General features: G+C 42.9%; 1 protein-coding gene across 1 annotated transcript in view; it reads left to right on the top strand.

The window, feature by feature from the left end:
• Positions 1-13,492, top strand: part of LOC103362177 (potassium voltage-gated channel subfamily H member 6-like) — a 37,657-nt gene that overhangs the window by 13,574 nt on the left and 10,591 nt on the right. Inside the window, exons 5-12 of the mRNA XM_008288467.1 lie at positions 4,316-4,438; positions 5,250-5,422; positions 6,062-6,200; positions 8,183-8,302; positions 8,560-8,714; positions 10,223-10,464; positions 11,699-11,898; positions 12,565-12,652. Coding sequence (XP_008286689.1) covers positions 4,316-4,438; positions 5,250-5,422; positions 6,062-6,200; positions 8,183-8,302; positions 8,560-8,714; positions 10,223-10,464; positions 11,699-11,898; positions 12,565-12,652 — 1,240 coding nt within the window. The remainder of the gene's footprint in view (positions 1-4,315; positions 4,439-5,249; positions 5,423-6,061; positions 6,201-8,182; positions 8,303-8,559; positions 8,715-10,222; positions 10,465-11,698; positions 11,899-12,564; positions 12,653-13,492) is intronic.

Here is a 13,492-nt window from a genome sequence, read left to right as displayed (position 1 = left end):
TTTTTTTTTCATTAGAGCATCAAATTTTTTCGCCGATTCAGATGTGTGTGCCAATTTTGGTGAGTTTTTGAGCATTTTTAGGGGGTCAAATTAAGGGTAAGGACCCTAATAAGAAAGAAAGAAACGAAGTGGGAACAATAGGGCAAGGACTCCTGCTTGCTGCATCAAGTAGGGGTCCTCGGACCCTAATAATACAGCAGTGACCTTAAATGAGCCAGAAACATGAACCTTGGACCAGTGACACAGTCTATAACAACCCTCTTGGACCATAAACGCCTGACATGAGGGATTTTTCGCTATTTAGCACGATGTGACAAACAGTAAAGTGATCTGCTTTTTCAGCTGGATCAACACCAGCTTCGGTATCCAGTAGAAAGAGCCACTTCATTTTACAACAGATACTGTCAGTGAGGTGTTTGGCTCCAGAGTGGGACTTACTGGACATCGCCCCTAACTCAGGATGTCTGAGAACGGTTCCGAAGCCAAGACATTCTCCACTATACCCCAACATAATAACGTTGCTCAGCTTTGTCAAGCCTGAAATGTTCAATTTTGATTGAGCTGCTTCCTTCTGTAGATGTGGACCTCCACATTGCTGCTTGGCACTAAAAAGGTTGCTCAAAAGAAGAAGAAAACAATTCTGAAAGCACTTTGAACTTGATTTATTCTAAAGCAGATTAAGTGTTCGTGTTCAGGCTAGACTAAGAAGCTACGTGCAGAGTCACAGAATCAGGCCAGACGGAGAGTTGCAAGGTGATTTTATTACAAATGAAACACTAAAATAAAACACAGAGTCTTTGGAAATTAGGGGATGAACCACAGCAAACTGGGACTAAGGCTGGAGCTGGCAGGAGAAGTGCAGCTGAGTTAGCCGAGCAGTGACATCGCATGGAGCAGATCAGAGCTGGCTGCAGAAGGATCAGGCAGAGAATCCAAGCAAAGGCTGGACAAGGAGTTGGTCTGAAGCTGGTTGGGTTTTGCAGAGCAGCAGGAGGGAGACGGAGGAAGGAGGCTAGAGAGGCGAACTGCAGGCCCAGCAGATCCGGTGTTCGATGTCTGAGGCCGAGACTGACTCAGTAACAGAGTTTATGATCTGGTGATGAATGGATCTCTAAGCCAGGTTTTTTTTAGCAGAGGTGGGTCATGAAGTAAAGGTGACCGGGCCTCACAAACAGATTTTTCCGCTCTTACAATTAACAAGACGCAGCGGGAGAGGGGTGGCTCACTGGCAGAAGCCAAGGGCAGGAGAATTCTCTGGAAAGTATGAGACAACTGTTCAAGTCCAACTTATGGGTAGAAAATAATGCAGATGAATAACTGAGAGAGCACAGAAATTGAAGACTTATAAGTGTTAAGCATTGTCCTTCCAGGGCAGCTGTGAGCTCCAAGAGGAGGGACCAGTCTGTCCTGATTAGTGCACTGTGTCGGGCTACTGTTGGGTTCATCCTAAGCCTCAGACAGCTGAAACCTGCAGGACAACTGTAGCTTTGGTGAATCAAATGCAACAAATTGTTAACAACACAATACGATGCCCTGTATTCTTCCATGTGTTTTGTGTTCCTGTATTGTGTGCTGCATGTTTCATTAGCTCTGGGTGGGTGGGTATCAGACACGCTATGGGGGGCGCACCTCCTTTTAATGTCAATGCAGACGTTTGACAAATAGCTTACAGGTTCTGTACATTTTGTTGTGGAAAGAGGTCCACATCACTCTCTTTTTCACGTCAACCCTCTTTGCACCAGGTTGGATGGCAGCTGTGGGAGTTTAAAACATTCCTCCTCAGTGGATGACATCAAGAGTGAGCAGAGTCACTGGGAAAAGAGGCTGCAACCGAGGCACAGCTGTACTGGTAAGAATACCACTGGATTTAATCCAGCTCAGTCAGCCTCCTGTCGGTACCACTCGGTGTTCAGAACATGTATGAAACTTAGCAGCAGCTAAACCTACCAACCAAAACTATTTCCTCAAAAGAAGTCCTGCTGACTTTTATACTTCAAAAGAGGAGAAATGACTAAAAGTCTGTAAGCAATCTACTGCTGAAGGCAGCTGATGGAAAATATTCAGGCTGAAGATTCCTTCACCTACAGGCCATATGGACTTCTGGTACCCATTGTAGCACTTGAGACATTTTAAATGAGATAAAATAATGAACGTAAAATTAAAGTGCCAGTTCTTTGCACATACAGTGATAGGGCCATGCGTGAGACAGCCCCTTCAACACAAAAAGCCCAAAACATCACTGCTAAGCTCACCTAAATGTCACTGAAACCACAAGGAGCCACACATGAGTGAATGAAGTTTTATTGTCAGAAATATTAGTTTTGTGTAAATAGTGTAATTTGTTTGAGTTAGCCTTGAGTGTTGTGCTGCACCGATAACTAACGAGCTGCTGAGCACAGTGACAGGTGGCAGAATGAGTGAGTTAACGAAGGCTGTGGGCAATGAGAGGCGCAGTCAGGAACAGCCGAGTCACACAAGGCTAACAATAACTACATCAGTGTTGAAAAAAAATAATACAGATGTACAGTCGTGACTGGATAACCCGACACTAAATGTAAAACCTTCTTCTATGTCGGATAGCAAGGCTTGATGCTGGAAGGCTCATTAGTTGTTAATTATTGTTCATAGTTGTTATAATAACTATTGTGTTGTTAGAACACTACGCATCGCTGGACTTCAGCCTGACTGACCGGTGCTCTGGTCACGGCCCGTCAGTCAACATCAAAGGTCAACACGTTCAGACAGCAGCTGAAGTGACCCAAATTCGACCTGGATCTGGTCTTTTCATGACAGTCTGAGCAACACGCATCCAATTAATGATGAATATCCGAATACTTGGCGCAGTCGGGGAACACTTCACAGTTCACACAGCAGTTCACATACAAGTCGCATTTAACTGGAAATGTGAAGGAACTCACAAAGAAATCCTCATTGAGCATCAAGTCCTGCAGTGTGAACGTAGCCAATCTGTGGGATTGTTCATTCAGATAATACGGCGTTATCCTGATTGGTGACATCAAATGTCATGTCTGAAAACCTGTCGACTATCGAGTCATGACTGTGCTATGACTTGCAGTGGGCGTGTCTGGGGTGGAGTACAACATCTGAAGCAACCAGTTGGGGAGTTGGTGGAGGACCTACAGAAAATAAACACAATAAACACAATTTGAAAAATATTTTTTAACATCAGTTCATTCCACCTCAAATCATCACACTTCAGAACGATTTGTGTCAAACATGAAATCTTAAGATGTGGCTGTTTATAAGGCTATGTGAGACATTTCAGATGGATATATGAAATACTTTATCAGATAGATTGTTCAAAAACATGTTCACTTTCAGCTTGTTTTTTGGCACAGAAATTTCAGGCGATTTTTGAGCAACTATCAGGAACTATTAAAAGATATTCAAAAGCTGCCTTTTAGGACTCTCTGGACCTTCTCTGCCCATTATAGATATGAGGGAGCAACTTTACAGCCACAGGTGTCAGAAAACCTAACAGCATGTTTGAGTTTGGAGCTGGAGGACACTTTGTGTTTCGCCTTTCAGCCATGATCCACTTGGCTTCCATAAACCCACTGAAATATAAATCTAAATGCAACAGGAGTTCTGTCTGTTTCTCTCCTTCAGCTCGAATGGTGACCAACAGAAAGGGAAGTGTTCCAGTTGGGACAGCAGACGCTGATCTGTGCTGTCGGCCAAACAGCCAGGTAGTGGTGCAGATGTACAGGCAGCCGTCTTTCCACGCTCTAATTCACCCACCAAGTTCCAACATATAAGCAAAGTACAATTTTGCAATAAAAAGAAATTATAATATTTGTTGAGCTACAAATACTGTGAATGAATCACTGTGTAGTGTCTGTGTGTGCTGTTTTACACTGGACTGCTTTAAGCTCAGTTATATTGCATTTAAGCTGTTCAGCCCCTGCACACTTTAGTGTTACATCAGTGACCAAAAGCTGAGTTTAGAAAACCAGGGCTCTGCTGTCAAAGAAATGGAATCGCTTGACAGTTGAAACATCATCAGGTTGTTCCTCATAAACAAGGAGCGGCAAGTTGATTTTAGATTTTTTTAGATTGTGGTTATTCAATTCTTATTATCGCATTTTTTCATATTCTCACTCAATAATATGACTTCCTGTATTTACATTTGACTCCAAAAATGCAAATTGATGATTTTTTTCTGAGTTGAATAATCATCTAAATGCCTAAAATGCACAGTAAGATGTAATAATGTGAGCATTTTGTGATTTTTATTTTGTGTTTGCTGTTAGGGTTAGGTATCTTTATGTGTGTGTGGTTTGTGTGCATGCAGCAGATGACCCAGAGTCTACTGGACACGAAGGCAGAAACCTTTGTGGCATTACCCCCCAGTGAAATCAGGCCTCCCTGCAAACTGATGGACAGAACGCATCATGTGACTGAAAAAGTCACCCAGGTTAGTGGAGCGACTGTGCTACTCTCATGTCTCTGCTCCAAACTAAGTCCACCATCCATCCATCCATCCATCCATCCATCCATCCATCCATCCATCCATCCATCCATCTTTGATTGACTATCCTCGTCTGGGTTGTATTACCTGCAGACTTCCAAACACATTTGTTAAGGTAGTGTACTATTTGTATGGAGATTAAATGTTGTGATCATACAAGCAGTAAGGGGGGATTGAACTGCCAACCTTGCAATCAGTGGACGACCCGCTCTACCACCCGATCCAAAGCCGCCGGCGTAGCATAACAGTACACACAGCAAGAAAACACTTTGAGTAAACACAGCAAGGAAAATGCATACCGTCCTGAAATGAACACAAGTGCTATAAATACACAGAATGAAACAAGTCATGTCATATTCTATGGCCTGGAATCGAGTCGGACTCAAGTTAGGAATCTGAGGACTTCTGATTTCACTCGACGTAGTCATTAAAGACGTAAACTCAGCTAGAACCTCATCACCAATTATTTGTAAGAAGCTGGAGGAGCACAGGGTCAGCCACCCTGAGACACCCCTGGAGCTGATAGGGCCTCACTCAGGGACCCAGCTGTGGCAGCTGGGTGGTGCTGGGGCTTGAGGCCCCATCCTTCACATCAGTAGTCCCACCATCCATTACATGAAGAAGTCGTATGACAATGGATGCAGTGAAGCAGCCCAACAGCAGTCATGCACATTGCAGAGACTAAAGTAGGGAAGGGAAATGTGGTCGTGGGAATACAGAAATACACAAAACTGACCTGCCTTTGTGCTTCCTCTAGGTGCTATCCCTGAGTCCTGATGTGTTACCAGAGTATAAACTGCAGACCCCAAGGATCCAGAAGTGGACAATCCTTCACTACAGTCCATTCAAAGCTGTGTGGGACTGGGTCATTCTGCTCTTAGTGATTTATACAGCGATATTCACACCGTATTCTGCCACATTTTTACTAAGGTCGGTGGGGCTTCACATTAGATTTAAAGCTCACTTCACCTGCATTAATTAGGAAGATAAAAGTTTTATTTAGTTTTAGTTTTGTTGCATTGGAGGGCGTTGTTGGGGCACGTTTCAACTCCTCAGCAAAGACTGAGCTCTGATAGTATTAATAAGTTCCTCTGGTGCCATCCTCAGGCCAAACAGGACAAAATATTTATCATGCTCTAAGTGTATATAAGTGGTAAACCATAGTGTCCCCATGATTTTCTCTTTTCCACGACGTGCTGCCCACAGGAGAATTCTTCCAGGAAACGTCTAACGGCCAAACATTAGACATGAATGTAAAAATGAGAAGCCTGATTTGATTCATCTTTGGATGGTATAGATAGCACTGAAAGAGCTAACAATTTAAGGCAATCTAACCTACAAAGAAGGTTTATTCAGGCAGACAAACTTTATATGTAGCACATTATATAAAATTGCTATGCAGGGCTGTACATTTGCCTTGAGCTCCTTGATACCTTTGTGGTGTCATGATGTTGGTCTGAATATTCTGCACTGCAACATCATGTTTTTTTTCTTGTAGATGGTTCATTCTCTCTTTGACCTTAAACATATATTAATATTTCTTATTTTTTTTAATGCATTTTCCTCTAGTGACCAAGAAGAAGCAGCCATACAGACCTGTGGTTACTCCTGTTCTCTCCTCAACGTTGTGGATCTTGTCGTGGACATCATGTTCATTGTCGATATCATCATCAACTTTAGGACCACATATGTGAACTCAAACGATGAGGTGACCTGATCTGGTTCTCTGATTAACTGACTAACAGATTTGCAAACTTACCTTCTCTTTGTAAATGACTGGTAGAGTCACTAAATCACCAATTATTTAATTATTACCTAATTTAAAGAGTGTTAGATTAGAAGTTTAAATGTTAGGCAAAGTATCTGCTCAATAAAATGCTTTCAACTGTAGATACCAGGGAAATATAAGCAAAGATGTCATTGTGGTACTCTGAGTCTGTTAGAAAATACAAGTTTATTTCACCTCATCTTCACAAGAAGGCAATTAATAGTGGCTTCGTGTAACTGTGTCCCTCCAACTTTATAAATTGAGGGGTTCGGGGAGGCTATGGAGAAGGCTTTTTGGTTAGCCTTAGGGAGTGTCTGGTAAGTTCAGTGAGCCAGGAAAGAAAGCAGGGCTTGACTCAAGCTATGTTCAGCCTGGTGGGAGAACTGCTGACCCAGACTGGGCATACTGTCAGATAAGCACTTGTAGTTGTTCCTTAACCTGGCTAGAACATCCTCTGTTAAGGAGGCAGAGTCTGTCGGCTAGGAGGAAACCTCGCCTATATCTTTGCTGGAGTTCAGGGAGTTACGAGATTTTCCCAGCGCAAACCATCAGGTGTAGATGAGATTTGCTATGAGATGCTGAAGGCTCCCTGTGGGAGGTGCTGTTGAGGTGGTGGCTGGCTGGCCTATTCTGTATCGCGTGGAAGATGGAAACAGTGGTGGCTCCCACTTTCAAAAAGAGGGACATGGGAGTTTAACCATCCAGTCTACAAGTGTTCTGTGGACTTGCAGTTGGCCTATGACCACGTCCTTGCAAGGTACCGTGGGGGTTACTGTTGGAGAGCAGAGTGAGATGGTCTATTGGTAAGGGGACATCTGGTCCTTGGACAGCCAAAGTGGGAGCTTTGTTTGATTCCCAGCATGATGTCAAACATGTGTTCACTGGGTGTTGGACTCCACCAGAATTGCCCAATTCTGTTTGTGATATTCTTGGACAGGATCTCGAGGTACAGCTAGCTTGAGGTGGGTGTCTGGTGTGGGAACTTCAGAGTTATGTCTCTGCTTTTTGCAGATGGCATGGTACAGTTGTGGTTAGGGTTGATGGACTAGCGACCTGTCCAGGGTGAACCCTGCCTTCGCCCAAAGTCAGCTCGAATAGACTCCAGCTCCTCAACTTCCCCCCACAGGATAAAGCAGTCAATAGATACAGATAACGGATGGACGTTCATAGTACTTACATTTGCAATTTTTTTTTACCATGATTTGAAAGCGGGTGTTTTTGGGTAAGACGTTGTATGTGTATTCTTTGTTTAGAACCATGGCAACCATCAAGACAAATCGTCATAGCAATTAAGATTCACATCTGTGTCTGGATAAATAAAATGGACAAGAGATTTCAACCCTCATTTCCTTTAATGAACCTTTAATTCCTCAAGAAAGAGACCGAGTCACACTCCACACAGTGACCTAAAATGGCTCATTCAGAGACTGATGGCATGAAGCCCAATGATGACGCCACAAATGAAGGTCAGGCTTGAGTGCATAGATGGATTCAAGGATTATAGACTCCATCCAGCTCAGCTTGGAAGAGCCATCCGTTACCGGATGGAAATCAGCCTTGTGCTAAATCTGGCGTATTTACTGCAACCTGAGATTGTACGTTCATTAGTACGCATTGTCCGGCCCAAATAAACGAATAAATAAATAAATGTTAGGTTTGTTATTTCTGGGACACTTGACTGAAACATGACTGAGCAACATGGCAATGTGGAAGTAAGAGTAGCTGTAGAGGGCCAACTGTAAGTTAATGCAATGTTGTAAATGCAACCATTAGTAGTTACAGATAGTCGTACTCAAAGGAAGACTATGTGCCATTTCTGATAATACAGTCCTCTAAATCCTACACACTGGTCCTTTGAAGGTTACAGTATGCTACTTGGAATGTGATGGATGTTAGCTACCCTCTGCTCTTTGTTTCCAAAGGTGGTGAGCCAATCATCTCGGATTGCAGTCCACTACTTCAAAGGCTGGTTCCTCATTGACATGGTGGCCGCCATTCCCTTCGACCTCCTCATCTATCGCTCAGGAGAGGAAGTGGTTAGGGCAGGTGGAGAGGGAGAGGTAGGGTGAAGGACACAAGAAACAAGATGATGGTGGGATCAGAGGTGATGGTAACCTGTTTTAAAAAGAAAAAGACTGATTGCAGGGAAACAAGAAACATGGCAGAAAGAGAAGAAAGAAGAATCGTATCTGGCAGCCAGGAAGTGTCGTCTTTATGGATTTTAGATGGTTTTCAGTGTTTACAGACATTCCATTTTTGATCCATTCACATCGTCACATTTCTGCTCTCCTTCTAACAGACCACCACTCTGATTGGCTTACTGAAGACAGCTCGGTTGCTGCGTCTGGTTCGTGTTGCCAGGAAGTTGGATCGGTACTCTGAATACGGGGCTGCTGTCCTCTTCCTCCTTATGTGCACTTTTGCCCTCATCGCCCACTGGCTGGCCTGCATCTGGTATATCACTCTGTTCTACTCGTGTTCTGCAGAAACCTCGACCTGCAAAATTAGCAGCAGCACCAGTATGCAAGCAGCTGCAGCACACATCACACAGCTGCTTTATTTTCACTGGCATCACTGTTCAGATATTTGCAGTGGCATTAGCTATGCTATATGTTGTTCAGGTGCTTCACAGTAGTGGAATCTTCTCTCTCACTTCTCTCCCTCTTTTCACTTGTTGCTATGTAGAAGTATGTTGGTTCATAGAGATTATATAACAGCTTTCCCTATTTTCAGTAAAAGAAAGCCCTGCAGCAGAAACCTTACATTAGCACTAAAACTTTACCTTTTCATAAGATACTGAAAGAAATATCACAAGACTGTGATCACAGATAATTTTTCTTGTGGTATTTTAATGACATCTCATCACTTTAGCGCATGTTGTATGTGTTGTACATATAATATGATAAGACACTGTGTCCTTAGTGTTGGGTATATTAAACAGACTGCACCAGTTCAAGTCAAGAATCTACATCATTCAATGTCATTTTTAAACTAGCTAATACTTTCAAATGGTTCTGACACTCCCTGACTCGGTTTACCTGTATGTATTCTGTATGTAACTTAAACTAAAGAAAAGTAATACTTTATGTACAGTGTGGTGCTTTGACTGGGGAACTTTTGTGGAGATTAAATCAAATCTGAAACATGTGAAAAGTCTTTAAAAATTGTGACTTTTCAATAATTTTAGAAAATTTCCAATATTTATGGAATTTTCCATTGAACCCAGAAGGAAGGAATTTTTCATTTGGCTCACGTAGTACACAAGTTATAGTCAAAATCAAATAACCGTGAAGTTGTATTGTTAAATTAACATCATGTGACAGTGCCATGTTGGGCCCTGTCAACAAATTTGTATTATTTTAACAGAGGTATAAGGAATATGTGTCTGTCCCTGATGGGAATCAAAGCTTCTAATTACGAGACTATAAAGAGCTAAGAACTTTTGTGAACATCAATCTCCAGTCGTCCACCACCAAGGCAGCCAGGCATCACCCTCCACTGCACAATTCTGAGACTTTCTGTATCATAAATTACCCTTTTTACCATACTGCTCTCCATTGTTTGCATCTGGGTCCACACAAAACCAAAGCCTCAGAGAATGACCTGGTCACAGTGGACACAGCAGGAATCGTAGGTACATCAAGGTCTGACCACTCACTGGTGGGGCAGCCATGTGGGAGGTGATGGAAGCTCTCCATGGACTTATTTACAGCGTGTCACAGCTTGGTGGCAGAAAGATCCCAGGTGTCCTCACCGGGACGCCAACCGGCGACCTTCTAGCTGCGAGGTGACGGTGCTAACCACCGAGACACCTGCAGCCCATGATGATCATTACAATGATAATAATGATGATAGTAATAACAACATAAAAGAATAGGACATTTTTTTCTGTATGTGATTCCTCTGATGAATTGGATCGAGTACTGAGTAGAGAACTTTAACCATTTGTCGTCTTACCCTAGGTATGCCATAGGTAATGTGGAGCGGGCAACATCAGCTGGAATTGGTTGGTTGGAGAATCTGGGTGACCAGCTGGGGAAACCATACAATGAATCCGTCACTGGGTCGGGTCCTTCCATTAGAGATAAATATGTCACAGCTCTCTACTTCACCTTCAGTAGTCTGACCAGCGTAGGCTTTGGGAATGTCTCCCCAAACACCAATTCTGAGAAGATCTTCTCAATTTGCATCATGCTAATTGGTGGTAAGTTTTACATGAAAAATTTGAGGCTCTTTTTGCCATAAATGACCAGCTAGCGAATGAAGTAAAGACATTTTGGCTTAAAATGAGTGTTTCTGAAGGAAGTACTAAAAATGTTAACGTTGTGCTTAGAGTCAGCAACATCTCACAGAAATAACCTGTTCATTAAAAAAGGTCTCAAAGAATCCCGAGCAGCCACGAGGTTTTTACTGAGAGAAGTAATGGAGCTACAAAGCAGGTTGCACATCACTGTGATGTTTGAAATAATAGTTACTCCAGCCACTCATTTATGTATTTCCATGTGCTTGTTGTTGGGCAGGTGGTAGCAAATCCGATATTCAGCACCTGAAATTGTAGTTTTTACTTAGCTTGGAAAGGTGGCACAGGAGCTTCTCATCTCTCTTGATGGAGTTCCTGTTGTATTTGTTGTTGGGATTCAGAGACTGATGACAAGGACACAGCAGACGAGCGAATAATGATTTATTACTAGAAAGGTGCAAAATACAGATAACACAGGACACAGAAGGGAATACTGGGAGCTGATGTCTCTGGGGACAGAGTGCAGGACAAGACGAGAATGCGGGAGATTCGTAGGGAGCACGTGAACAGGAAACAACTATGGAAGCCCAGACTGGACAAGAAGCTAACTAGCGCTAAGTTAGCTACTATGAATGATATCACAAGTAAATGTACCCAGAGCGGGGCTAACCAGGACTTGGTAACACTAAGCTAGAAAAGACTAGAACAGGTGGGGATGGTAACAGAATACACACCAACCTGCAGCGACTCTGCTGGATGCCAACAGGGCCGAACAGTGGTCTGAGGAAAACACTAGACAGTGAGCACTGAATACAGACACTGTCCACTCAGAAGTAAAACTACGGACACAATGCTAAAGAAAACTACACTTAGCTGACAGCGGTAGAGGGAATGAGGGCGGAGGAGGTGTGTGGCGTGGCAGGAATTACATCCCTTTATCTTTTATCGACTGTGAACACCTCTGCAGGTAATTTTCCCCGCCCTACTTAAGTAATAATGACTTGCAATAGTCAAATTGACTCTTCCATTGTTGCTAAGTACTAATTAATCTCCAGTATCCTATACAACAACAAAGTCACTCAAAGAATTGTCCATAAACAGTTGCAGAGCCACCCCGCTGGTAATCAACTATTATTACTGTCCTCTGTTTCAGTAATAGGAACATAACAAAAGGTATCTGGTTCGCTGTCTTCTGCAGCTCTGATGTATGCCAGTATCTTTGGAAATGTGTCAGCCATTATCCAGCGACTCTACTCTGGTACAGCACGCTACCACGCCCAGATGATGAGAGTTCGAGAGTTCATACGTTTCCACCAGATTCCCAACCCTCTGAGACAGCGACTGGAGGAGTACTTCCAACATGCATGGTCATACACTAACGGCATCGATATGGATGCTGTGAGTATGGAAGACTTTGGTCTCTGTCAGCCATACAGACTTACACCTCATCTGGAGTTAAGCTCATCTTATCTGACTGAAACAGACATAATTAATACTTTGCTATGTGTAATAACAATAATGACAAAAGTTCACCATGCTTTAATGTTTTTGTCTTCAAACGTCAGCTTCCTTTATGGGGGGAGATGGAAAAAAGAAATCCATAAACAATCCTTCCATTTTATGAAAGAATGCAGCCATAACCAAGCTGGTATACCAACAAGTGAACACAGACAGCTGCTGTAGCCTCAGTCTCCTTTCAATCTCCACAAGCCAAAAGTTTAGTTTTTTAGCAACTTGTTCATGGTAATTTGATCAGATAGAATTTTGTCTAGGAATATGTAACATGGAAGTTTCACAGCTAGAGAATAGCGTACACATAGTAATGGCCAAAAGCAGTCATAAGCAGGTATGACACTGAGCATTTGTGATGTCGATGGTTACTGAGCTGTGGGCTGTAACTACCTACCAGTTTATCAGTGGATAGGTGACACTGGTAAGTGTATTCTAACTGCATCAAACACTTTTGTATAAACACATCTAGAACACAAGAACTGTTGCTGAACACTGGTCACACCAGGTTCACATTGGTATGAACACAACTTTGTCCTCTCTTGTTGTCTCCAGGTTTTAAAGGGTTTCCCAGAGTGTCTCCAAGCAGACATTTGTCTCCATCTCAACAGATCGCTGCTTCAGAACTGCAAGGCTTTCAAAGGTAATACTGTTTGGCATCGCAAATCAAAAGTAGACGTACAGTTGTGAACAAAGTTTCCATACATTTGTAAAGACCATGTCTCATATGACAGTGTTGGGTTTCCAATGACTCTTATAGCTCTGAATTTATTATGATGAATCAATGAAACACATGCATCTTTGTCACAAGACATAATCACATACACATAATATTTATTATGGGTGTTCTGGCAATATGATAAAATCAATTGGGCCAAAGGTATACACACAGCACATTGAATGATCAGTTTCTGTCATGTAGACAGCTGTGTTCATCAGATTTTCTCAGTGCCGTGGCCTCTGAACTTCTGGTGAATGATTGTGATTGACTACAGCTGGTGACTCCTGTGACGGCGACATTAATGAGCACACAGAGGGCGGCTGTGGCTCAGCGGGTTGACAGTTCGATTCCCCACCCTCCAACATGTCAAAGTGTCCTTGGGCAACACACTGAACCCCAAGTTGCTCTCAGTGGCAGCAGCTGCTTGCATGGCAGCTCCGTGGCCGTTGGTGAATGAATGTGTGTGAATAAGGAACACTGTAAAGCGCTTTGAGTAGCACTGAGGTAGAAAGGCGCTTTATAAGTGCAGACAATGTACAATTTGCAGACTCTGTCACAGGTTATATCAATTCAGTTTTATTTGTACAGCGCAGTTTACAACAGATGTCATCTCACAGCCTTAACATAGTCCGGTACGGACCTCACAGGTTTAAACAGAGAACCAACAATCCAGAGCAGCCTTTGGACTCCCTCTGAGCAACAGTGGGAAGGAACCAAACCCCCCGTAACAACTGAACAACTGGACAACCCGTAACAATCATA

Source organism: Stegastes partitus, unplaced genomic scaffold, assembly GCF_000690725.1.
Source record: "Stegastes partitus isolate 25-593 unplaced genomic scaffold, Stegastes_partitus-1.0.2 Scaffold559, whole genome shotgun sequence".
NCBI classification, from domain to species: Eukaryota; Metazoa; Chordata; class Actinopteri; family Pomacentridae; genus Stegastes; species Stegastes partitus.
Note: the sequence above shows the minus strand (reverse complement) of the source record. Positions and strands in the feature narration are given on the sequence as shown.